The sequence below is a fragment of the Aptenodytes patagonicus genome, chromosome 2, assembly GCF_965638725.1.
Source record: "Aptenodytes patagonicus chromosome 2, bAptPat1.pri.cur, whole genome shotgun sequence".
In the NCBI taxonomy this organism is placed as follows: Eukaryota; Metazoa; Chordata; class Aves; order Sphenisciformes; family Spheniscidae; genus Aptenodytes; species Aptenodytes patagonicus.
In genome coordinates this window covers 39,370,274-39,388,702 of record NC_134950.1, presented here as the reverse complement: position 1 = coordinate 39,388,702, position 18,429 = coordinate 39,370,274, and the positions used below count along the sequence as shown (strand labels likewise).

Here is an 18,429-nt window from a genome sequence, read left to right as displayed (position 1 = left end):
CCCTGCACCCAAAGCCTGGGCCTCCCGTCCGCCTCGCTCTCACACCACCACCCACCCACCCACCCACTTACTTTCCTGCTGGTGCTGACAACACCAATGCTCGGGACCACCACCCCCAGCCCAGGGTTAATCCAAAACCGCCTTGGCTGGTCGTCTTCCCCACCAGAGGCAAGAGTTCAAGGCTGGGCAGCCCTTGAAGGGGAGCCACCCGGGCAGGGCCGGAAGGCAGAGGTGCCGCAGGGTCTGGGCCAGAGCCAAAAGGGCACTCCTTCGAGCCGGAGTTGAACCAGCGACCTAAGGATGGCCGTGCAAGGGAGCCTACAGTCCTCCGCTCTACCAGCTGAGCTATCGAAGGAATCATGGGGCCCAGCCCAGCACCTCGCCCAGCACACGCTCATCCAACGCTTCTCCGCGCAAAGCGTCGAACGATGCCTCTACTCCAACATCCTGCTTCAAACAGCCTCCGCTCCAACATCACACCACCTTGCTCAACCCTTTAGCCCATCAAATCATGCAAACCCCCAAACGGAAAAACTCCACAAGCTCCTTGGACCTCATCTTCTACAGCCGGACTCTCCTCAGGCCCAAAAAAAGCCCACCCATAGCCCGCTGCAACTTATCTTGATCCAGTTTCACTGTGCTGTCCTTTGCCCTCTGGTCAAGCACCAGACGAAAGGACAGCATTTCCTCCGCTCAGTAACCTCCTCCTAAGTGCCGGAAGGTCTCGCGGAAGCCCTCTGAACTTCTCTTTCTCCAGGCTGAACACGCCCAGTGTCCTCAGCCCGTCCTCACACAGAAACCCCTCCATTCCCTGAGCTTCTTGGTGGCCCTCCACTGAAGTTGCTCCATTTCATTGACGTCTGTCCCGTACAGGGGAGCTCAAAGCTGGACGCAGCACTTGAGATGGCAACTGCTGTCTGTCAAGCAAGGAGGGAGAAAATAAGGTCCCCTGTTAAACTGCCCGTGCTGCTCTTGTTACACCCCGGGATGTTGCCCTACTCTCTGCTGTCTGGGTGCACTGCGAGCTCCCACGGCCCCCAGAGGACAGAGGACCCCAGGCAGAGGGCCCCGCGTCCAGGCAAGGGGAACGAAAAGCGTTGGAGAATGCGGGCATCGATCCCGCTGCCTCTCACATGCTAAGCGAGCGCTCTACCACTTGAGCTAATTCCCCAGCCCACGGCCTCTGCCTGAGGTCCTCTCCCCTCCCAGGCGCCCACCCCTGACCCAGGCTGCCCTGCACCCAAAGCCTGGGCCTCCCGTCCGCCTCGCTCTCACACCACCACCCACCCACCCACCCACTTACTTTCCTGCTGGTGCTGACAACACCAATGCTCGGGACCACCACCCCCAGCCCAGGGTTAATCCAAAACCGCCTTGGCTGGTCGTCTTCCCCACCAGAGGCAAGAGTTCAAGGCTGGGCAGCCCTTGAAGGGGAGCCACCCGGGCAGGGCCGGAAGGCAGAGGTGCCGCAGGGTCTGGGCCAGAGCCAAAAGGGCACTCCTTCGAGCCGGAGTTGAACCAGCGACCTAAGGATGGCCGTGCAAGGGAGCCTACAGTCCTCCGCTCTACCAGCTGAGCTATCGAAGGAATCATGGGGCCCAGCCCAGCACCTCGCCCAGCACACGCTCACCCAACGCTTCTCCGTGCAAAGCGTCGAACGATGCCTCTACTCCAACATCCTGCTTCAAACAGCCTCCGCTCCAACATCACACCACCTTGCTCAACCCTTTAGCCCATCAAATCATGCAAACCCCCAAACGGAAAAACTCCACAAGCTCCTTGGACCTCATCTTCTACAGCCGGACTCTCCTCAGGCCCAAAAAAAGCCCACCCATAGCCCGCTGCAACTTATCTTGATCCAGTTTCACTGTGCTGTCCTTTGCCCTCTGGTCAAGCACCAGACGAAAGGACAGCATTTCCTCCGCTCAGTAACCTCCTCCTAAGTGCCGGAAGGTCTCGCGGAAGCCCTCTGAACTTCTCTTTCTCCAGGCTGAACACGCCCAGTGTCCTCAGCCCGTCCTCACACAGAAACCCCTCCATTCCCTGAGCTTCTTGGTGGCCCTCCACTGAAGTTGCTCCATTTCATTGACGTCTGTCCCGTACAGGGGAGCTCAAAGCTGGACGCAGCACTTGAGATGGCAACTGCTGTCTGTCAAGCAAGGAGGGAGAAAATAAGGTCCCCTGTTAAACTGCCCGTGCTGCTCTTGTTACACCCCGGGATGTTGCCCTACTCTCTGCTGTCTGGGTGCACTGCGAGCTCCCACGGCCCCCAGAGGACAGAGGACCCCAGGCAGAGGGCCCCGCGTCCAGGCAAGGGGAACGAAAAGCGTTGGAGAATGCGGGCATCGATCCCGCTGCCTCTCACATGCTAAGCGAGCGCTCTACCACTTGAGCTAATTCCCCAGCCCACGGCCTCTGCCTGAGGTCCTCTCCCCTCCCAGGCGCCCACCCCTGACCCAGGCTGCCCTGCACCCAAAGCCTGGGCCTCCCGTCCGCCTCGCTCTCACACCACCACCCACCCACCCACTTACTTTCCTGCTGGTGCTGACAACACCAATGCTCGGGACCACCACCCCCAGCCCAGGGTTAATCCAAAACCGCCTTGGCTGGTCGTCTTCCCCACCAGAGGCAAGAGTTCAAGGCTGGGCAGCCCTTGAAGGGGAGCCACCCGGGCAGGGCCGGAAGGCAGAGGTGCCGCAGGGTCTGGGCCAGAGCCAAAAGGGCACTCCTTCGAGCCGGAGTTGAACCAGCGACCTAAGGATGGCCGTGCAAGGGAGCCTACAGTCCTCCGCTCTACCAGCTGAGCTATCGAAGGAATCATGGGGCCCAGCCCAGCACCTCGCCCAGCACACGCTCACCCAACGCTTCTCCGTGCAAAGCGTCGAACGATGCCTCTACTCCAACATCCTGCTTCAAACAGCCTCCGCTCCAACATCACACCACCTTGCTCAACCCTTTAGCCCATCAAATCATGCAAACCCCCAAACGGAAAAACTCCACAAGCTCCTTGGACCTCATCTTCTACAGCCGGACTCTCCTCAGGCCCAAAAAAAGCCCACCCATAGCCCGCTGCAACTTATCTTGATCCAGTTTCACTGTGCTGTCCTTTGCCCTCTGGTCAAGCACCAGACGAAAGGACAGCATTTCCTCTGCTCAGTAACCTCCTCCTAAGTGCCGGAAGGTCTCGCGGAAGCCCTCTGAACTTCTCTTTCTCCAGGCTGAACACGCCCAGTGTCCTCAGCCCGTCCTCACACAGAAACCCCTCCATTCCCTGAGCTTCTTGGTGGCCCTCCACTGAAGTTGCTCCATTTCATTGACGTCTGTCCCGTACAGGGGAGCTCAAAGCTGGACGCAGCACTTGAGATGGCAACTGCTGTCTGTCAAGCAAGGAGGGAGAAAATAAGGTCCCCTGTTAAACTGCCCGTGCTGCTCTTGTTACACCCCGGGATGTTGCCCTACTCTCTGCTGTCTGGGTGCACTGCGAGCTCCCACGGCCCCCAGAGGACAGAGGACCCCAGGCAGAGGGCCCCGCGTCCAGGCAAGGGGAACGAAAAGCGTTGGAGAATGCGGGCATCGATCCCGCTGCCTCTCACATGCTAAGCGAGCGCTCTACCACTTGAGCTAATTCCCCAGCCCACGGCCTCTGCCTGAGGTCCTCTCCCCTCCCAGGCGCCCACCCCTGACCCAGGCTGCCCTGCACCCAAAGCCTGGGCCTCCCGTCCGCCTCGCTCTCACACCACCACCCACCCACCCACCCACTTACTTTCCTGCTGGTGCTGACAACACCAATGCTCGGGACCACCACCCCCAGCCCAGGGTTAATCCAAAACCGCCTTGGCTGGTCGTCTTCCCCACCAGAGGCAAGAGTTCAAGGCTGGGCAGCCCTTGAAGGGGAGCCACCCGGGCAGGGCCGGAAGGCAGAGGTGCCGCAGGGTCTGGGCCAGAGCCAAAAGGGCACTCCTTCGAGCCGGAGTTGAACCAGCGACCTAAGGATGGCCGTGCAAGGGAGCCTACAGTCCTCCGCTCTACCAGCTGAGCTATCGAAGGAATCATGGGGCCCAGCCCAGCACCTCGCCCAGCACACGCTCATCCAACGCTTCTCCGCGCAAAGCGTCGAACGATGCCTCTACTCCAACATCCTGCTTCAAACAGCCTCCGCTCCAACATCACACCACCTTGCTCAACCCTTTAGCCCATCAAATCATGCAAACCCCCAAACGGAAAAACTCCACAAGCTCCTTGGACCTCATCTTCTACAGCCGGACTCTCCTCAGGCCCAAAAAAAGCCCACCCATAGCCCGCTGCAACTTATCTTGATCCAGTTTCACTGTGCTGTCCTTTGCCCTCTGGTCAAGCACCAGACGAAAGGACAGCATTTCCTCCGCTCAGTAACCTCCTCCTAAGTGCCGGAAGGTCTCGCGGAAGCCCTCTGAACTTCTCTTTCTCCAGGCTGAACACGCCCAGTGTCCTCAGCCCGTCCTCACACAGAAACCCCTCCATTCCCTGAGCTTCTTGGTGGCCCTCCACTGAAGTTGCTCCATTTCATTGACGTCTGTCCCGTACAGGGGAGCTCAAAGCTGGACGCAGCACTTGAGATGGCAACTGCTGTCTGTCAAGCAAGGAGGGAGAAAATAAGGTCCCCTGTTAAACTGCCCGTGCTGCTCTTGTTACACCCCGGGATGTTGCCCTACTCTCTGCTGTCTGGGTGCACTGCGAGCTCCCACGGCCCCCAGAGGACAGAGGACCCCAGGTAGAGGGCCCCGCGTCCAGGCAAGGGGAACGAAAAGCGTTGGAGAATGCGGGCATCGATCCCGCTGCCTCTCACATGCTAAGCGAGCGCTCTACCACTTGAGCTAATTCCCCAGCCCACGGCCTCTGCCTGAGGTCCTCTCCCCTCCCAGGCGCCCACCCCTGACCCAGGCTGCCCTGCACCCAAAGCCTGGGCCTCCCGTCCGCCTCGCTCTCACACCACCACCCACCCACCCACCCACTTACTTTCCTGCTGGTGCTGACAACACCAATGCTCGGGACCACCACCCCCAGCCCAGGGTTAATCCAAAACCGCCTTGGCTGGTCGTCTTCCCCACCAGAGGCAAGAGTTCAAGGCTGGGCAGCCCTTGAAGGGGAGCCACCCGGGCAGGGCCGGAAGGCAGAGGTGCCGCAGGGTCTGGGCCAGAGCCAAAAGGGCACTCCTTCGAGCCGGAGTTGAACCAGCGACCTAAGGATGGCCGTGCAAGGGAGCCTACAGTCCTCCGCTCTACCAGCTGAGCTATCGAAGGAATCATGGGGCCCAGCCCAGCACCTCGCCCAGCACACGCTCACCCAACGCTTCTCCGTGCAAAGCGTCGAACGATGCCTCTACTCCAACATCCTGCTTCAAACAGCCTCCGCTCCAACATCACACCACCTTGCTCAACCCTTTAGCCCATCAAATCATGCAAACCCCCAAACGGAAAAACTCCACAAGCTCCTTGGACCTCATCTTCTACAGCCGGACTCTCCTCAGGCCCAAAAAAAGCCCACCCATAGCCCGATGCAACTTATCTTGATCCAGTTTCACTGTGCTGTCCTTTGCCCTCTGGTCAAGCACCAGACGAAAGGACAGCATTTCCTCTGCTCAGTAACCTCCTCCTAAGTGCCGGAAGGTCTCGCGGAAGCCCTCTGAACTTCTCTTTCTCCAGGCTGAACACGCCCAGTGTCCTCAGCCCGTCCTCACACAGAAACCCCTCCATTCCCTGAGCTTCTTGGTGGCCCTCCACTGAAGTTGCTCCATTTCATTGACGTCTGTCCCGTACAGGGGAGCTCAAAGCTGGACGCAGCACTTGAGATGGCAACTGCTGTCTGTCAAGCAAGGAGGGAGAAAATAAGGTCCCCTGTTAAACTGCCCGTGCTGCTCTTGTTACACCCCGGGATGTTGCCCTACTCTCTGCTGTCTGGGTGCACTGCGAGCTCCCACGGCCCCCAGAGGACAGAGGACCCCAGGCAGAGGGCCCCGCGTCCAGGCAAGGGGAACGAAAAGCGTTGGAGAATGCGGGCATCGATCCCGCTGCCTCTCACATGCTAAGCGAGCGCTCTACCACTTGAGCTAATTCCCCAGCCCACGGCCTCTGCCTGAGGTCCTCTCCCCTCCCAGGCGCCCACCCCTGACCCAGGCTGCCCTGCACCCAAAGCCTGGGCCTCCCGTCCGCCTCGCTCTCACACCACCACCCACCCACCCACCCACTTACTTTCCTGCTGGTGCTGACAACACCAATGCTCGGGACCACCACCCCCAGCCCAGGGTTAATCCAAAACCGCCTTGGCTGGTCGTCTTCCCCACCAGAGGCAAGAGTTCAAGGCTGGGCAGCCCTTGAAGGGGAGCCACCCGGGCAGGGCCGGAAGGCAGAGGTGCCGCAGGGTCTGGGCCAGAGCCAAAAGGGCACTCCTTCGAGCCGGAGTTGAACCAGCGACCTAAGGATGGCCGTGCAAGGGAGCCTACAGTCCTCCGCTCTACCAGCTGAGCTATCGAAGGAATCATGGGGCCCAGCCCAGCACCTCGCCCAGCACACGCTCATCCAACGCTTCTCCGCGCAAAGCGTCGAACGATGCCTCTACTCCAACATCCTGCTTCAAACAGCCTCCGCTCCAACATCACACCACCTTGCTCAACCCTTTAGCCCATCAAATCATGCAAACCCCCAAACGGAAAAACTCCACAAGCTCCTTGGACCTCATCTTCTACAGCCGGACTCTCCTCAGGCCCAAAAAAAGCCCACCCATAGCCCGCTGCAACTTATCTTGATCCAGTTTCACTGTGCTGTCCTTTGCCCTCTGGTCAAGCACCAGACGAAAGGACAGCATTTCCTCTGCTCAGTAACCTCCTCCTAAGTGCCGGAAGGTCTCGCGGAAGCCCTCTGAACTTCTCTTTCTCCAGGCTGAACACGCCCAGTGTCCTCAGCCCGTCCTCACACAGAAACCCCTCCATTCCCTGAGCTTCTTGGTGGCCCTCCACTGAAGTTGCTCCATTTCATTGACGTCTGTCCCGTACAGGGGAGCTCAAAGCTGGACGCAGCACTTGAGATGGCAACTGCTGTCTGTCAAGCAAGGAGGGAGAAAATAAGGTCCCCTGTTAAACTGCCCGTGCTGCTCTTGTTACACCCCGGGATGTTGCCCTACTCTCTGCTGTCTGGGTGCACTGCGAGCTCCCACGGCCCCCAGAGGACAGAGGACCCCAGGCAGAGGGCCCCGCGTCCAGGCAAGGGGAACGAAAAGCGTTGGAGAATGCGGGCATCGATCCCGCTGCCTCTCACATGCTAAGCGAGCGCTCTACCACTTGAGCTAATTCCCCAGCCCACGGCCTCTGCCTGAGGTCCTCTCCCCTCCCAGGCGCCCACCCCTGACCCAGGCTGCCCTGCACCCAAAGCCTGGGCCTCCCGTCCGCCTCGCTCTCACACCACCACCCACCCACCCACCCACTTACTTTCCTGCTGGTGCTGACAACACCAATGCTCGGGACCACCACCCCCAGCCCAGGGTTAATCCAAAACCGCCTTGGCTGGTCGTCTTCCCCACCAGAGGCAAGAGTTCAAGGCTGGGCAGCCCTTGAAGGGGAGCCACCCGGGCAGGGCCGGAAGGCAGAGGTGCCGCAGGGTCTGGGCCAGAGCCAAAAGGGCACTCCTTCGAGCCGGAGTTGAACCAGCGACCTAAGGATGGCCGTGCAAGGGAGCCTACAGTCCTCCGCTCTACCAGCTGAGCTATCGAAGGAATCATGGGGCCCAGCCCAGCACCTCGCCCAGCACACGCTCATCCAACGCTTCTCCGCGCAAAGCGTCGAACGATGCCTCTACTCCAACATCCTGCTTCAAACAGCCTCCGCTCCAACATCACACCACCTTGCTCAACCCTTTAGCCCATCAAATCATGCAAACCCCCAAACGGAAAAACTCCACAAGCTCCTTGGACCTCATCTTCTACAGCCGGACTCTCCTCAGGCCCAAAAAAAGCCCACCCATAGCCCGATGCAACTTATCTTGATCCAGTTTCACTGTGCTGTCCTTTGCCCTCTGGTCAAGCACCAGACGAAAGGACAGCATTTCCTCTGCTCAGTAACCTCCTCCTAAGTGCCGGAAGGTCTCGCGGAAGCCCTCTGAACTTCTCTTTCTCCAGGCTGAACACGCCCAGTGTCCTCAGCCCGTCCTCACACAGAAACCCCTCCATTCCCTGAGCTTCTTGGTGGCCCTCCACTGAAGTTGCTCCATTTCATTGACGTCTGTCCCGTACAGGGGAGCTCAAAGCTGGACGCAGCACTTGAGATGGCAACTGCTGTCTGTCAAGCAAGGAGGGAGAAAATAAGGTCCCCTGTTAAACTGCCCGTGCTGCTCTTGTTACACCCCGGGATGTTGCCCTACTCTCTGCTGTCTGGGTGCACTGCGAGCTCCCACGGCCCCCAGAGGACAGAGGACCCCAGGCAGAGGGCCCCGCGTCCAGGCAAGGGGAACGAAAAGCGTTGGAGAATGCGGGCATCGATCCCGCTGCCTCTCACATGCTAAGCGAGCGCTCTACCACTTGAGCTAATTCCCCAGCCCACGGCCTCTGCCTGAGGTCCTCTCCCCTCCCAGGCGCCCACCCCTGACCCAGGCTGCCCTGCACCCAAAGCCTGGGCCTCCCGTCCGCCTCGCTCTCACACCACCACCCACCCACCCACCCACTTACTTTCCTGCTGGTGCTGACAACACCAATGCTCGGGACCACCACCCCCAGCCCAGGGTTAATCCAAAACCGCCTTGGCTGGTCGTCTTCCCCACCAGAGGCAAGAGTTCAAGGCTGGGCAGCCCTTGAAGGGGAGCCACCCGGGCAGGGCCGGAAGGCAGAGGTGCCGCAGGGTCTGGGCCAGAGCCAAAAGGGCACTCCTTCGAGCCGGAGTTGAACCAGCGACCTAAGGATGGCCGTGCAAGGGAGCCTACAGTCCTCCGCTCTACCAGCTGAGCTATCGAAGGGAATGGTGAGACTGTGTCTGACCCTCTTCAATAGTCCATATCCCAGCCATCTCTCTTCCTTTGCAACATATTTTCCTGCCTTCAAAATGTTGCTCCCTCCATGCAGATGTACCCTGATCAGACCCACCCCTCCAGGACAATCTAGCCTGATCTCACCTCTTATGCTAAGCCTCCCACTGACAGAGGTGCTGAGCCTATTTCTCTGACTTCATTTCCATGAGTGCCCCATCCATCTTGTGGCATGGCTATTTCTCTGCTTGTTGTCACTTTGCTCTCCCAAACACGTCACATTGCTTGCTGCTGTGAAAGGCTGCATTTGCCAGTGGTCCCAAGGTGGTGAAGGAGAAGGCCATTCATCATGAGCAAAATCTGAATGGATATAAATCCATGCATTTGGTATGGGAAGTAGCCAACAAACTCCTTGTTCATTTCACTTTCCGTTTTTTGTCTTCTTACTTTTTCTTTACTCATTATGAACCACAATTATCACATAACTAAGAACATCACTTTTTCAGGCACCCAGGGGGAAGCTTCTGTAGAGCTGATACTTTTTTTATGTCACATAGTTCTTGTCCTTACTTTTATTGTTTCTTGGGTTGGACCTAACGGAGTGCTTTTTCTCACTCATATGAATTGCACTACCAGTATATAGATCTTTCACATTACTAAATCATCTACAATTAGTATATGTCATCTTCATGTGCAGGGAGTTGTTTTGTTAATGTAGTATTTTTGTGAGGACAGTTTTCCCAAAATCAAAATAAGAACATATCTCATCTTTTGTTAACTGTACTATATTAAAAGTAATTCTGTTAGTATTCTAAAACAATACTAAGTAAAGTGAGTGTGCAACTAATTTTTTTTCACCTTTTGGAAACTGCATTTTGTTCAAATTCTTATTTTTTATGAGACTGTTTGGAATATGGAGAGGGCAGAAGATGTCTTTGGGTTTGTGGGAAAAGAAAGAAAGGCTGGAGATTGACTGTCCAATGCCTGCAACCACGCACGGGTTTTGAAAGTAATACCTCTCCCTTTTTTTTTAATTCTAATTGATGGGGTTTGTTTCCAGCTAAGAAAAGGGATAGATTGCATAAGCTACTTAAAAACTTGGATGGCACATAATGTCATTAGTCATGCAAGACTTAGCTTGTTTTTCCAGTTCTCCTATTTCGTCTTTTATTATATTGAAGGTACCACATGTTAAATATGACTGAAAATTTATGTTTAGGGTACCACAGGCACAGTATATTAAATATGACTGAACGTGAACCCCTTCATGCCATCAGAGACATGTTTAAGGATTTATTTATTATCTATGAGAAGATGAATTGGGTTCAGCATACAGAACTGAAGAGATTGTTGGCAGAGGCTGTTCCCAGGCTCATATCAGTCTTGATACTGTCAGAATGTCTCCAAGGCAGGAACTGTCATCAGGAGCAAAGCAGTTATATTTTATTGGGGGAATAACCTGTACAGGGACTTAACTGGAAAGTCAAACAAGACCCTACTCTCAGGATAAATTTGTTAGAAGTATGGACACACTGCCTTCACACCACAAATAATATTTTTTGGTGTAACAGTCACGGTTAGCTCCTGAAACACTTGGAGAGAATATTTACAAAATGCAACATAGCTTGACTGAGGTGAGGATCACGGAATTTAAAACACTACTAAATCACTTTTGATGCCACTAGAGGTCAGCACTAGTCATTAAATAAATGTCCTGGAAAAATCTTATTGCCAGTTCTTCAAAGGGAGTGCAGATTTTTTAAAACATACACTGCTGTCTATGCTTGTTTTGCAAGAACGTGTGAACTCACACTGCCAGTGCTCCAAACCCTTCTTCTCCAAGCTGTGCTTCCCCAGCACTGTCCGTGAGCCAATAGTCCCACACTGTTCCTTTCAAGCTGTACCTGTCCTCAGATGCCGTAGCGCTGCATAGTCGGGAAAAAGACAGTACTAAGCCCTGTCCCAGCAAGGGCTTCCCACCAGCATAACCAGCCCTAAACAGCTGACAATCAGCTTCCACTGCTTTAAGGACTGTCTCAGAAGTGTGACAGTGGAGAATTAGGCCCAAAGACAGACACTTGAAACTGGGGCTAACTCACTACGCTTTTCCACCTTGTGCTTCAGAAAGATGCTTCCTTTCTATTGCAACTCCTAAGTGTGTTTTCCATCATCACTGTCTGGGCTTCTGCAAACACAGACACTGTTTACAAAATTTTAATATAGCTACTATTGATAGGCAATCAAATACAGAATTATTTCCTTTGCTATAAAGAAGGTAATGTTGATGGGGTAAACAGTGTGATCATCATGTTTTCAAACAACCTTTAAAAAATCTTTATCTTTGTTGAAACCTGCTAAATTATGCAAATCAGTTGGCAATCATAATGCAGCAAATGCGTGTGATTTATTATCATGCTGCAATCTGTGCTTTCAGCATATATCACTGTCTCTTTAACATGGTAGCTGACTAGGTATCAATACACAAAGTTCATGCTCAGTGTAACAGGAACACCTCTTTTACCAAAACTCTCACGTTCAGTCACTTTGTGTCACTTTTCTTCCACTGAGTACATCAGAGCTGGAAAAAAGAAGGCTGGACACACTGTTCAGAATGATTATATCTCTACTAAAATATTTTGTAATGTTTTGTAAGTGTCTGTATACATGCACACATACAGATGATTTCTTTTCCTTCTGGTTTCTTTTTTTTTCCATGTTTAAGAAAACTGGCTTTGAAATATCATCCTGACAAGAATCCAGACAACCCAGAGGCTGCAGAAAAATTTAAAGAGATTAACAATGCCCATGCAACACTGACTGATCTGTCCAAGCGAAACATATATGACAAGTATGGTTCATTAGGGCTCTATGTGGCAGAACAGTTTGGTGAGGAAAATGTTAACACCTACTTCATGCTCTCAAGCTGGTGGGCAAAGGTAAGCTGTTATTTTCTGTTGGAAATCAAGTGTTACAACGCACACAGACAATTACACACACAAGGAACCCCCTGAAAAACATGGTCTCTCTCCAGGCTTAACAAATAGTAAGATCTGAATCTAAACCGCTACTAAAAGCTTAATTAAAAAACATTATCTGGAAAATCGACAGTGGCAGAATGTAACATCAGCTCAGAATAGTGCTAATAAAGAATGTTTTCTTTTTAACTTGGTAAATAGTTAAATAGAGTGCATGTTTTGTAACACTTTCAGACATTAATTAAATTTGAATCTAGTGCTCCAGGTTAATTTTGACTTTCTTTTCAGCAATGACTAAATAAAAATGACTCATTGTTCAAAACCAAGAAGTCCCGCTTATGTGACAACCAGTTAATAAGCTATTACAGTACAAATTTAGCTGTGTTCTTTGCTATATATAGCACAGAGCGTAAGTAAGCAATAATAATACATTACAGTCTGTGATTGTGGTGTCATATATGTGCCCTGGCGAGGGGGTGAGAGAAAGGAAGTGGAAGAAAAGGTGAGAAGGGTGGAGTGGAGGAAGAGAGTAGGAAAGGAAGAGAATGGTACATCAAAAACTGGCATATTGCTCAAGGCAAAACACATCATGGGCTGTTCTAGTCATGAAGGAGCTGTGTTCATGTGTTCTCTTATGTCACTGGTGTCCTCTGATGTTTGCATACCTCAGATTCGAGTGTTTCAGCAATTATTGGAATGTTACAGAAATGTAACAAACCAACAGAATTGCAAATGTGCAAAATCCATGCTGTCCCCACCTATTTCCAGCAATAGAAGCACAGGAAAGCAAGGACTCCCGTGGAATACATTAGGAACATGACCTGTACTGTGTGAGGCAATCACACTATGACAGCTTTGATCTGAGAACCGTAGAACATGGATTCCTGTATTCAGCACGGATCAGGGCAGTGCTTCACTGCCCCGCAGTCCCCTTTCAAACTGGGAAGTCACTTGGGCAATTTCTGGGTCTGAGAAGCATAATTTGTCTGCTGAATCAGGATGAGATGGAAGCTGCTCAAATGCAGAACAGTGAGTGAAACTAATGAATGCTCAAAGGCACGGTCGCACCCTCAGAAGCAGGCTGGCGGCTGCCTGCTGGCAGCTGCTGTAGCTGGCTCCTGCTGCAGGCTGGACTCCCCACCACAGTCACTGTCTTCTCCTGCTGGATCATTCCCTCTTGTCTTTGCTCTCCACCCTCTCCTTCGGCCTCTTTGTCATGGTTCAGATGCCAGGAAGCATTGCCCTAGAGCTGAGAGAGCAGCAGTATTGACTCCTTTAACAGTCTTGCTAAACAAGGTTTTCTTCACTGTTTGCTGGTTTTTTAGCTTTCATTTCCTCTTCTGCTTACCGATCTTTAATGGAGGTTTTATGAAGTATAAAATCCTTTGTGGTTAGAAAATCAGGAACAGAAATAACTGCTGTGATTTTGACTCATGAGAGCACTGGAGAGTACAGAGAGAAGCTAGTAAGTCCCTAGCAGCTAAAGGAGGAACGTGTGGATTGTTTCAAGGAAGCTGTATCCCAGAGGTGAGGTGAGATATGATGAATATCCCAGCAAAAGTAATCACTGCTTCCTGGTTTTTAAGAATCCGGTGCAAAAAATCCAAAATATGCATATAGACTCATTTGAGGATTGTCACAGGTGGTCTCTCTATCCCTCCCCCAACCCAAAATCTTGCCACCTCCAAAGCATAAACGGGCCACCAAGTGTTCTTTGCAAGCTGAGCTCACTATTCCTCATCTCTTTTTAACTCATGCACAAATGCTGGGTCAGTTTTAGATTTTTATATTGGCCATCATAATACTATCTGAATCTGAGGCATCATCTGCAGATGACCTCTGGACCCTTAATTTCCTGCATTCAGGTAGAAGACAGTAGGGACCACAGCTTTCACTCGTTATCTTCTCTTCAACTACAAACATTCCTGGTAAATCCTCTTTCCTATCACACTCATACTCAGAAAATCCGACGATTGTGAGGAGGTGTATCATTAGAAGTAACGAAACTCAAATGAAAGGAGAAACGCAAAGTGAAAATTACTTTTTTTCGGAGTGCCAGACTTCTTAGCAGGCATATTAAACTGGGAACATACTGACATGGGTAATGGGAACTTTAACTGCTTCTCCACTGGCAGGCATAGGCACTGTTCATTTAACTGTTTTAGCAAAAAGCAATTCTCCCTCTACCATGAAGACAGTTTATTGATCACATCAATAAACTGATTCTTGATTTACTAACTATGATAATATAAGCACAAGAAATCTTGAAACATTTAAGGTATCACGAATAGATTCAAGTATTTTTTCCCTCTATACACTTTTATTTTGTCTTTTTTCATTCTATCCATTGTGGTGATTTATTCTTCGTTATGACATAAATGATAAACAGTCAGATAACTTATTTTAGGGGTTACAGCATTTAGAACAGTTTTGGGTGTCCGTTGGACAGAAAACATTTTAAAAGAAAAAGTCAGAGTCCTTCTTTTCATTTAAAACCACCTTGTTCACTCTTGATGCATGCCTGTATTAATATTAGGCACATAAATAGTCTTATTACCTTCAAAGATGCTCCAGTCGGCCCCCACTAACATCGTCTGAGACACGCATACATAACTGAGTGTTATTTACATAGCTTCATTGTCAAAGTTTGACAATATCCTGACATTTGTGCTTGCTTTTTTCCTCAGTGGCATGTTTTCTTATGAATATAACAAATAGTTAGTAAAGGGCAGACTGTATAACTATAATGCTAAAGCCTGGGTGTACCTTCACGTTAACTTACGTGTAGCTGGTGGCCACAAAGCTGTGCTGTCTCTACAGACACGTTCCACATATCAGCCTTGATTCCCCTTTCAGGATTGTCACTGGCTTTCCTTTAGTCTTACACCACTATGTCCACGATGACATGTGGAGGTTTCTCCTCTACCACAAACATCTCAGTGCAGGCCTGGATCCACCCCGGGTCAGGAGCCAGGCTGCTGTCATACACCCATGGAGCATGGGGCGGCAATGCCAGCCTAAGGGCTCCCCTTCTGCAGGCCCCCGTCCCACTGCCGCGACATGGCACGCAGCCCCCAACGCAAGCAGCTGTGGAGCTGTGCTGTGAACCCAGGCAGTGAGCTGGTCTGGAGGAAGAAAAGCTCTGTAAATTAAAATCTTCTGGCTGTTGAATCTGGCTGAGATCTCTGGTCTCAGCAGTTGTGCTGGCTCTGCTGAAGCCTCCACGCTTTGTGCCACAGGGACAGGAGTGAGCAGAGGGCGATGCAGGTGGGAACTTCTTGCTGCCTGAGTCCCCAGATCAAGAAACCACAGCCCGAGGAGTCTAATTTAGGAGTTGTCACCTGTATGCTCCTGCACAGGCTAATGGGGAGAGAGACAGACACCCCCAATGGGCAATTCAAATCCCCCTGGGGCTGAATCACACTCTGGAAGGGCTTTCAACTTACCATCGGGGAGCCCACGGGCATTACAGTCCTAATTTGGATGCCTTAGTTCAGTGCCTAAAGTTATGTGGGATGCATCTGGGTCTTTGCTTCTTTTTCTTTTGGCTTTATTATTGACAAGAACCTGCCAGTAAATAAGTGTTTGTGAAAAAGATCTTGGGCAAATGAGTCATTTTTAAGATGGAAATGAGTCATTTTAAGGTGGGTGGGGTTTTGCATACCGCCTGGAAGTTTTTTCTGAGGGCCATCAGCTGAAGACAGACTTTCAAAAGTTGAGCATGCAGGGGCCTGTTGGTTGGTATCTTCTTTGTGGACATGGTCCTGAGTGGCAAGTAGAAGCTGGTGGATGAGGAGGACTCTGGAAGATCTGGCCCTTGTTTAGGCACTTGGCCAGTGGCTGGACTCCTCTGAGTGCCAAGCACTTGGGAACCCGAGTTCCTTTGACAATCTGCCTTCAGCTGTAAGAGACTGCCACAAGTTTCAGGAAGGTCATTGCTTACGGGGTTTTCCTCCTGCTGTGTTTAACCCAGGGCCTGTTTGCAGTCTGTGGCCTGCTGACGGGCTGCTACCTCTGCTGCTGCCTCTGCTGCTGCTTCAACTGCTGCTGTGGAAAGTGTAAACCCAAAGCACCCGAAGGGGAAGAGCAGGAGTTTTGTGTGTCTCCAGAAGATTTGGAAGAGCAAATTAAGAACGACATGGAAAGAGGTGTGTATTATAGGGGCTTACTGTGTGGCAAAGCTGTTCAAAACAATCTTTAAAGCCTGTAGGCCAGATGTTCTGCTCACGATCCTGAGGCTGCTTCCAGACATCAGTGGAGACGTGCCAATTCACTCCAGCTAACTCCATGACCTGATGAACTTCCAAGTTGAGTGTTAATGAAAAACTAAACTTATGGCACTAACAATTAAATATCTCCTGTATCTCTTATGAGACACTTAAACATTGCAAGTCTCAGGGCTCTTCTTAAGAGACAATGTTCACCCTCTAGCCCCCATGCCCACGTTGCTTCACATCCTAGATCCTGTACTTATAGATTAGGCTCTGCCTGGACTGGTGCTTGCCCCATCTGATCTGCCTGAACTGTCATTCGGTTTTTATTCATGTAAAATTTATCACTGACTGTGATGGGCCAACTGTACCCATTCAAGAAAAGGCTTCAAGAAAAGATGCAAAGTTTCCAACAGTAAGGTTGTGCAGTAACCTAAGACAGTTTGCATCGAGCTGCCGCGGTCTGCCCCTCTCCCATCCAGCCCCCAAGCTGCTTGCTCTCTTCTGCACTGGCAGTAGCAATTGTAGTGCCTTACCAGGAGCCAGATCTTGGATTCAATCCAGGTGAAAACTAATCCTCTCAAAAATGTGTGTAGTTCCCTGCCCATTTAACTCCCTGCTGTGCTTCACAGTGGGGCAGGCCAAGTGCTAATGCCAGCTCAAAGAAGGGAGCAAGAGCACCCAGCTGGGAACACGGGCTGGGGGCAGCAGGACCCCCTTCGCAGCATGTCACCCTCTTTTCTCGGCTTTGCTGCATCCGCCGGCTGCATACTCAGGTTTTGGCTATACCAAAAGATGATGGTGGTGATTTCCTAATTTGACACTAGCATGGCTTACGTGTTTTGAGCAAAGAGCCCTGTCCTAATCTGCTGAAGTGGGGCAGAGTTTTGCCTTCATCTTCAGGGGGAGCAGAAACATCTCAAACTGGTTAGATTTGGACACTTGCAGGACAGGCTGAGAGAGGCAATGATCCTTGCTCCAGCAATAAGAGGCCAAGGTATTAGGGGAAGACCTAGGCCACTTTTCAGCCGCAAATTTATATAAACTATGATTAGGATTATGCTTTTTTTATGAGGAAAGACCTAAGCAGTCAGCTCACTCTTTTTCTCTTCCATTCTTATGGAAGGTCTTACGCTGTTATATTCTTATGTTTATTATGCTCAAATTAGCACTGCCAGATTGCAAATGTCATGTTCCCTTAGCAGGAAGAATTTTTTTTTCCCAAAAAATTTTCACACAAATTTACCCTTCCTTAAATATGCAACAAAACACTTGTAGTAGCTGAAACAAATGCTATTTATATAACTGATATGCCAACGTGTGGTGACGTTTTTAAATTGGTTTTGCCTAGAGGCGTATCAAGGTAAATACAGTCAGCTTAAAAATTGATCATACTTGTTCTGTCTCTGCAAAGGCAATAAAAACTATTAGTGAAAGCTTTATAACCACAATGTGTTATGTGAAAAAAATGTAATATAGTCTACAACATGAGGCACCTGAAAAGTGCAAATCTAAAATGGGTCTTGATATTTATGGGTCTGTGACACCAAAGCCAAGTTTGAAACATGAAGATGGAACTTTGAAGAATAAGGATTTTTTAATTCTGCCTTTTTTTGTAATCTGGCAGGTATTTTGCTCTCTCTCAAAATCCAGCACAAAATTCCGCAGTGGCAGAAAAAAAATTTCTCCCTCCTTCCAGCACAGGTGGTATTTACTGGTATTCAGTAATTTTAGGCCACCTTCCCATCCCTTTACTCCCACAAAGTCTCACTGAGATATCAATTTTAACAAATAATTTAAAATGTTTAGCGAAGTACCAGTCTGAAAAATAAACAGAATGTGGAATTATGTGTTTTAAGTATTTTGAAGACAATATTAAGTATATAGGTAGGGCCTGGAGAAAACTAGATATTTCTACCTTTCCTACCCTTCTCTTCAGTCTTGCTACATTTTCCTACCAATCAAAACCAGCTTGTCTCAGTAGAGTAGAATTCTCTATATTTTAAAATTAGATTAAAAAAGAGCAATGTATCAGGAATAAAAGTAAAAACTTCATGACAGAGGATAATGTGAGCATCTTTTCTGCAGCTGAAAGGAAAATAGGCACCGCATTTAGAAAAATGAATGATAACCAGCTCAAACTGCACTTCCTCCCTCTCCCTCCCCCCCCCCCCCCCCAAATTTTAGGGATGCTGGCCAAAAAGATGCAGCTGACTTAGAATGGCAAAGATTGGGCTTTTCCACCAGACATTTTCAAAT

The 18,429-nt window shown here is 50.6% G+C and overlaps 1 protein-coding gene and 15 non-coding genes across 16 annotated transcripts in view; 1 reads left to right on the top strand and 15 right to left on the bottom strand.

Moving 5' to 3' along the window:
- The window catches only part of DNAJC5B (DnaJ heat shock protein family (Hsp40) member C5 beta), a 28,583-nt gene that overhangs the window by 6,777 nt on the left and 3,377 nt on the right, over positions 1–18,429 (top strand). Inside the window, exons 2-3 of the mRNA XM_076332201.1 lie at positions 11,707–11,920; positions 15,933–16,107. Coding sequence (XP_076188316.1) covers positions 11,707–11,920; positions 15,933–16,107 — 389 coding nt within the window. The remainder of the gene's footprint in view (positions 1–11,706; positions 11,921–15,932; positions 16,108–18,429) is intronic.
- TRNAY-GUA (transfer RNA tyrosine (anticodon GUA)) lies at positions 267–355 on the bottom strand. Its single transcript is given in 2 exon segments — positions 267–302; positions 319–355. It is a non-coding gene; the product is annotated as a tRNA-Tyr (tRNA).
- On the bottom strand, positions 1,099–1,171 carry TRNAA-AGC (transfer RNA alanine (anticodon AGC)). Its single transcript has one exon. It is a non-coding gene; the product is annotated as a tRNA-Ala (tRNA).
- Positions 1,499–1,587, bottom strand: TRNAY-GUA (transfer RNA tyrosine (anticodon GUA)). The gene is given in 2 exon segments: positions 1,499–1,534; positions 1,551–1,587. It is a non-coding gene; the product is annotated as a tRNA-Tyr (tRNA).
- Positions 2,331–2,403, bottom strand: TRNAA-AGC (transfer RNA alanine (anticodon AGC)). The gene has a single exon. It is a non-coding gene; the product is annotated as a tRNA-Ala (tRNA).
- Positions 2,727–2,815, bottom strand: TRNAY-GUA (transfer RNA tyrosine (anticodon GUA)). Its single transcript is given in 2 exon segments — positions 2,727–2,762; positions 2,779–2,815. It is a non-coding gene; the product is annotated as a tRNA-Tyr (tRNA).
- On the bottom strand, positions 3,559–3,631 carry TRNAA-AGC (transfer RNA alanine (anticodon AGC)). Its single transcript has one exon. It is a non-coding gene; the product is annotated as a tRNA-Ala (tRNA).
- On the bottom strand, positions 3,959–4,047 carry TRNAY-GUA (transfer RNA tyrosine (anticodon GUA)). Its single transcript is given in 2 exon segments — positions 3,959–3,994; positions 4,011–4,047. It is a non-coding gene; the product is annotated as a tRNA-Tyr (tRNA).
- Positions 4,791–4,863, bottom strand: TRNAA-AGC (transfer RNA alanine (anticodon AGC)). Its single transcript has one exon. It is a non-coding gene; the product is annotated as a tRNA-Ala (tRNA).
- On the bottom strand, positions 5,191–5,279 carry TRNAY-GUA (transfer RNA tyrosine (anticodon GUA)). Its single transcript is given in 2 exon segments — positions 5,191–5,226; positions 5,243–5,279. It is a non-coding gene; the product is annotated as a tRNA-Tyr (tRNA).
- On the bottom strand, positions 6,023–6,095 carry TRNAA-AGC (transfer RNA alanine (anticodon AGC)). The gene has a single exon. It is a non-coding gene; the product is annotated as a tRNA-Ala (tRNA).
- TRNAY-GUA (transfer RNA tyrosine (anticodon GUA)) lies at positions 6,423–6,511 on the bottom strand. Its single transcript is given in 2 exon segments — positions 6,423–6,458; positions 6,475–6,511. It is a non-coding gene; the product is annotated as a tRNA-Tyr (tRNA).
- Positions 7,255–7,327, bottom strand: TRNAA-AGC (transfer RNA alanine (anticodon AGC)). The gene has a single exon. It is a non-coding gene; the product is annotated as a tRNA-Ala (tRNA).
- TRNAY-GUA (transfer RNA tyrosine (anticodon GUA)) lies at positions 7,655–7,743 on the bottom strand. The gene is given in 2 exon segments: positions 7,655–7,690; positions 7,707–7,743. It is a non-coding gene; the product is annotated as a tRNA-Tyr (tRNA).
- On the bottom strand, positions 8,487–8,559 carry TRNAA-AGC (transfer RNA alanine (anticodon AGC)). Its single transcript has one exon. It is a non-coding gene; the product is annotated as a tRNA-Ala (tRNA).
- TRNAY-GUA (transfer RNA tyrosine (anticodon GUA)) lies at positions 8,887–8,975 on the bottom strand. Its single transcript is given in 2 exon segments — positions 8,887–8,922; positions 8,939–8,975. It is a non-coding gene; the product is annotated as a tRNA-Tyr (tRNA).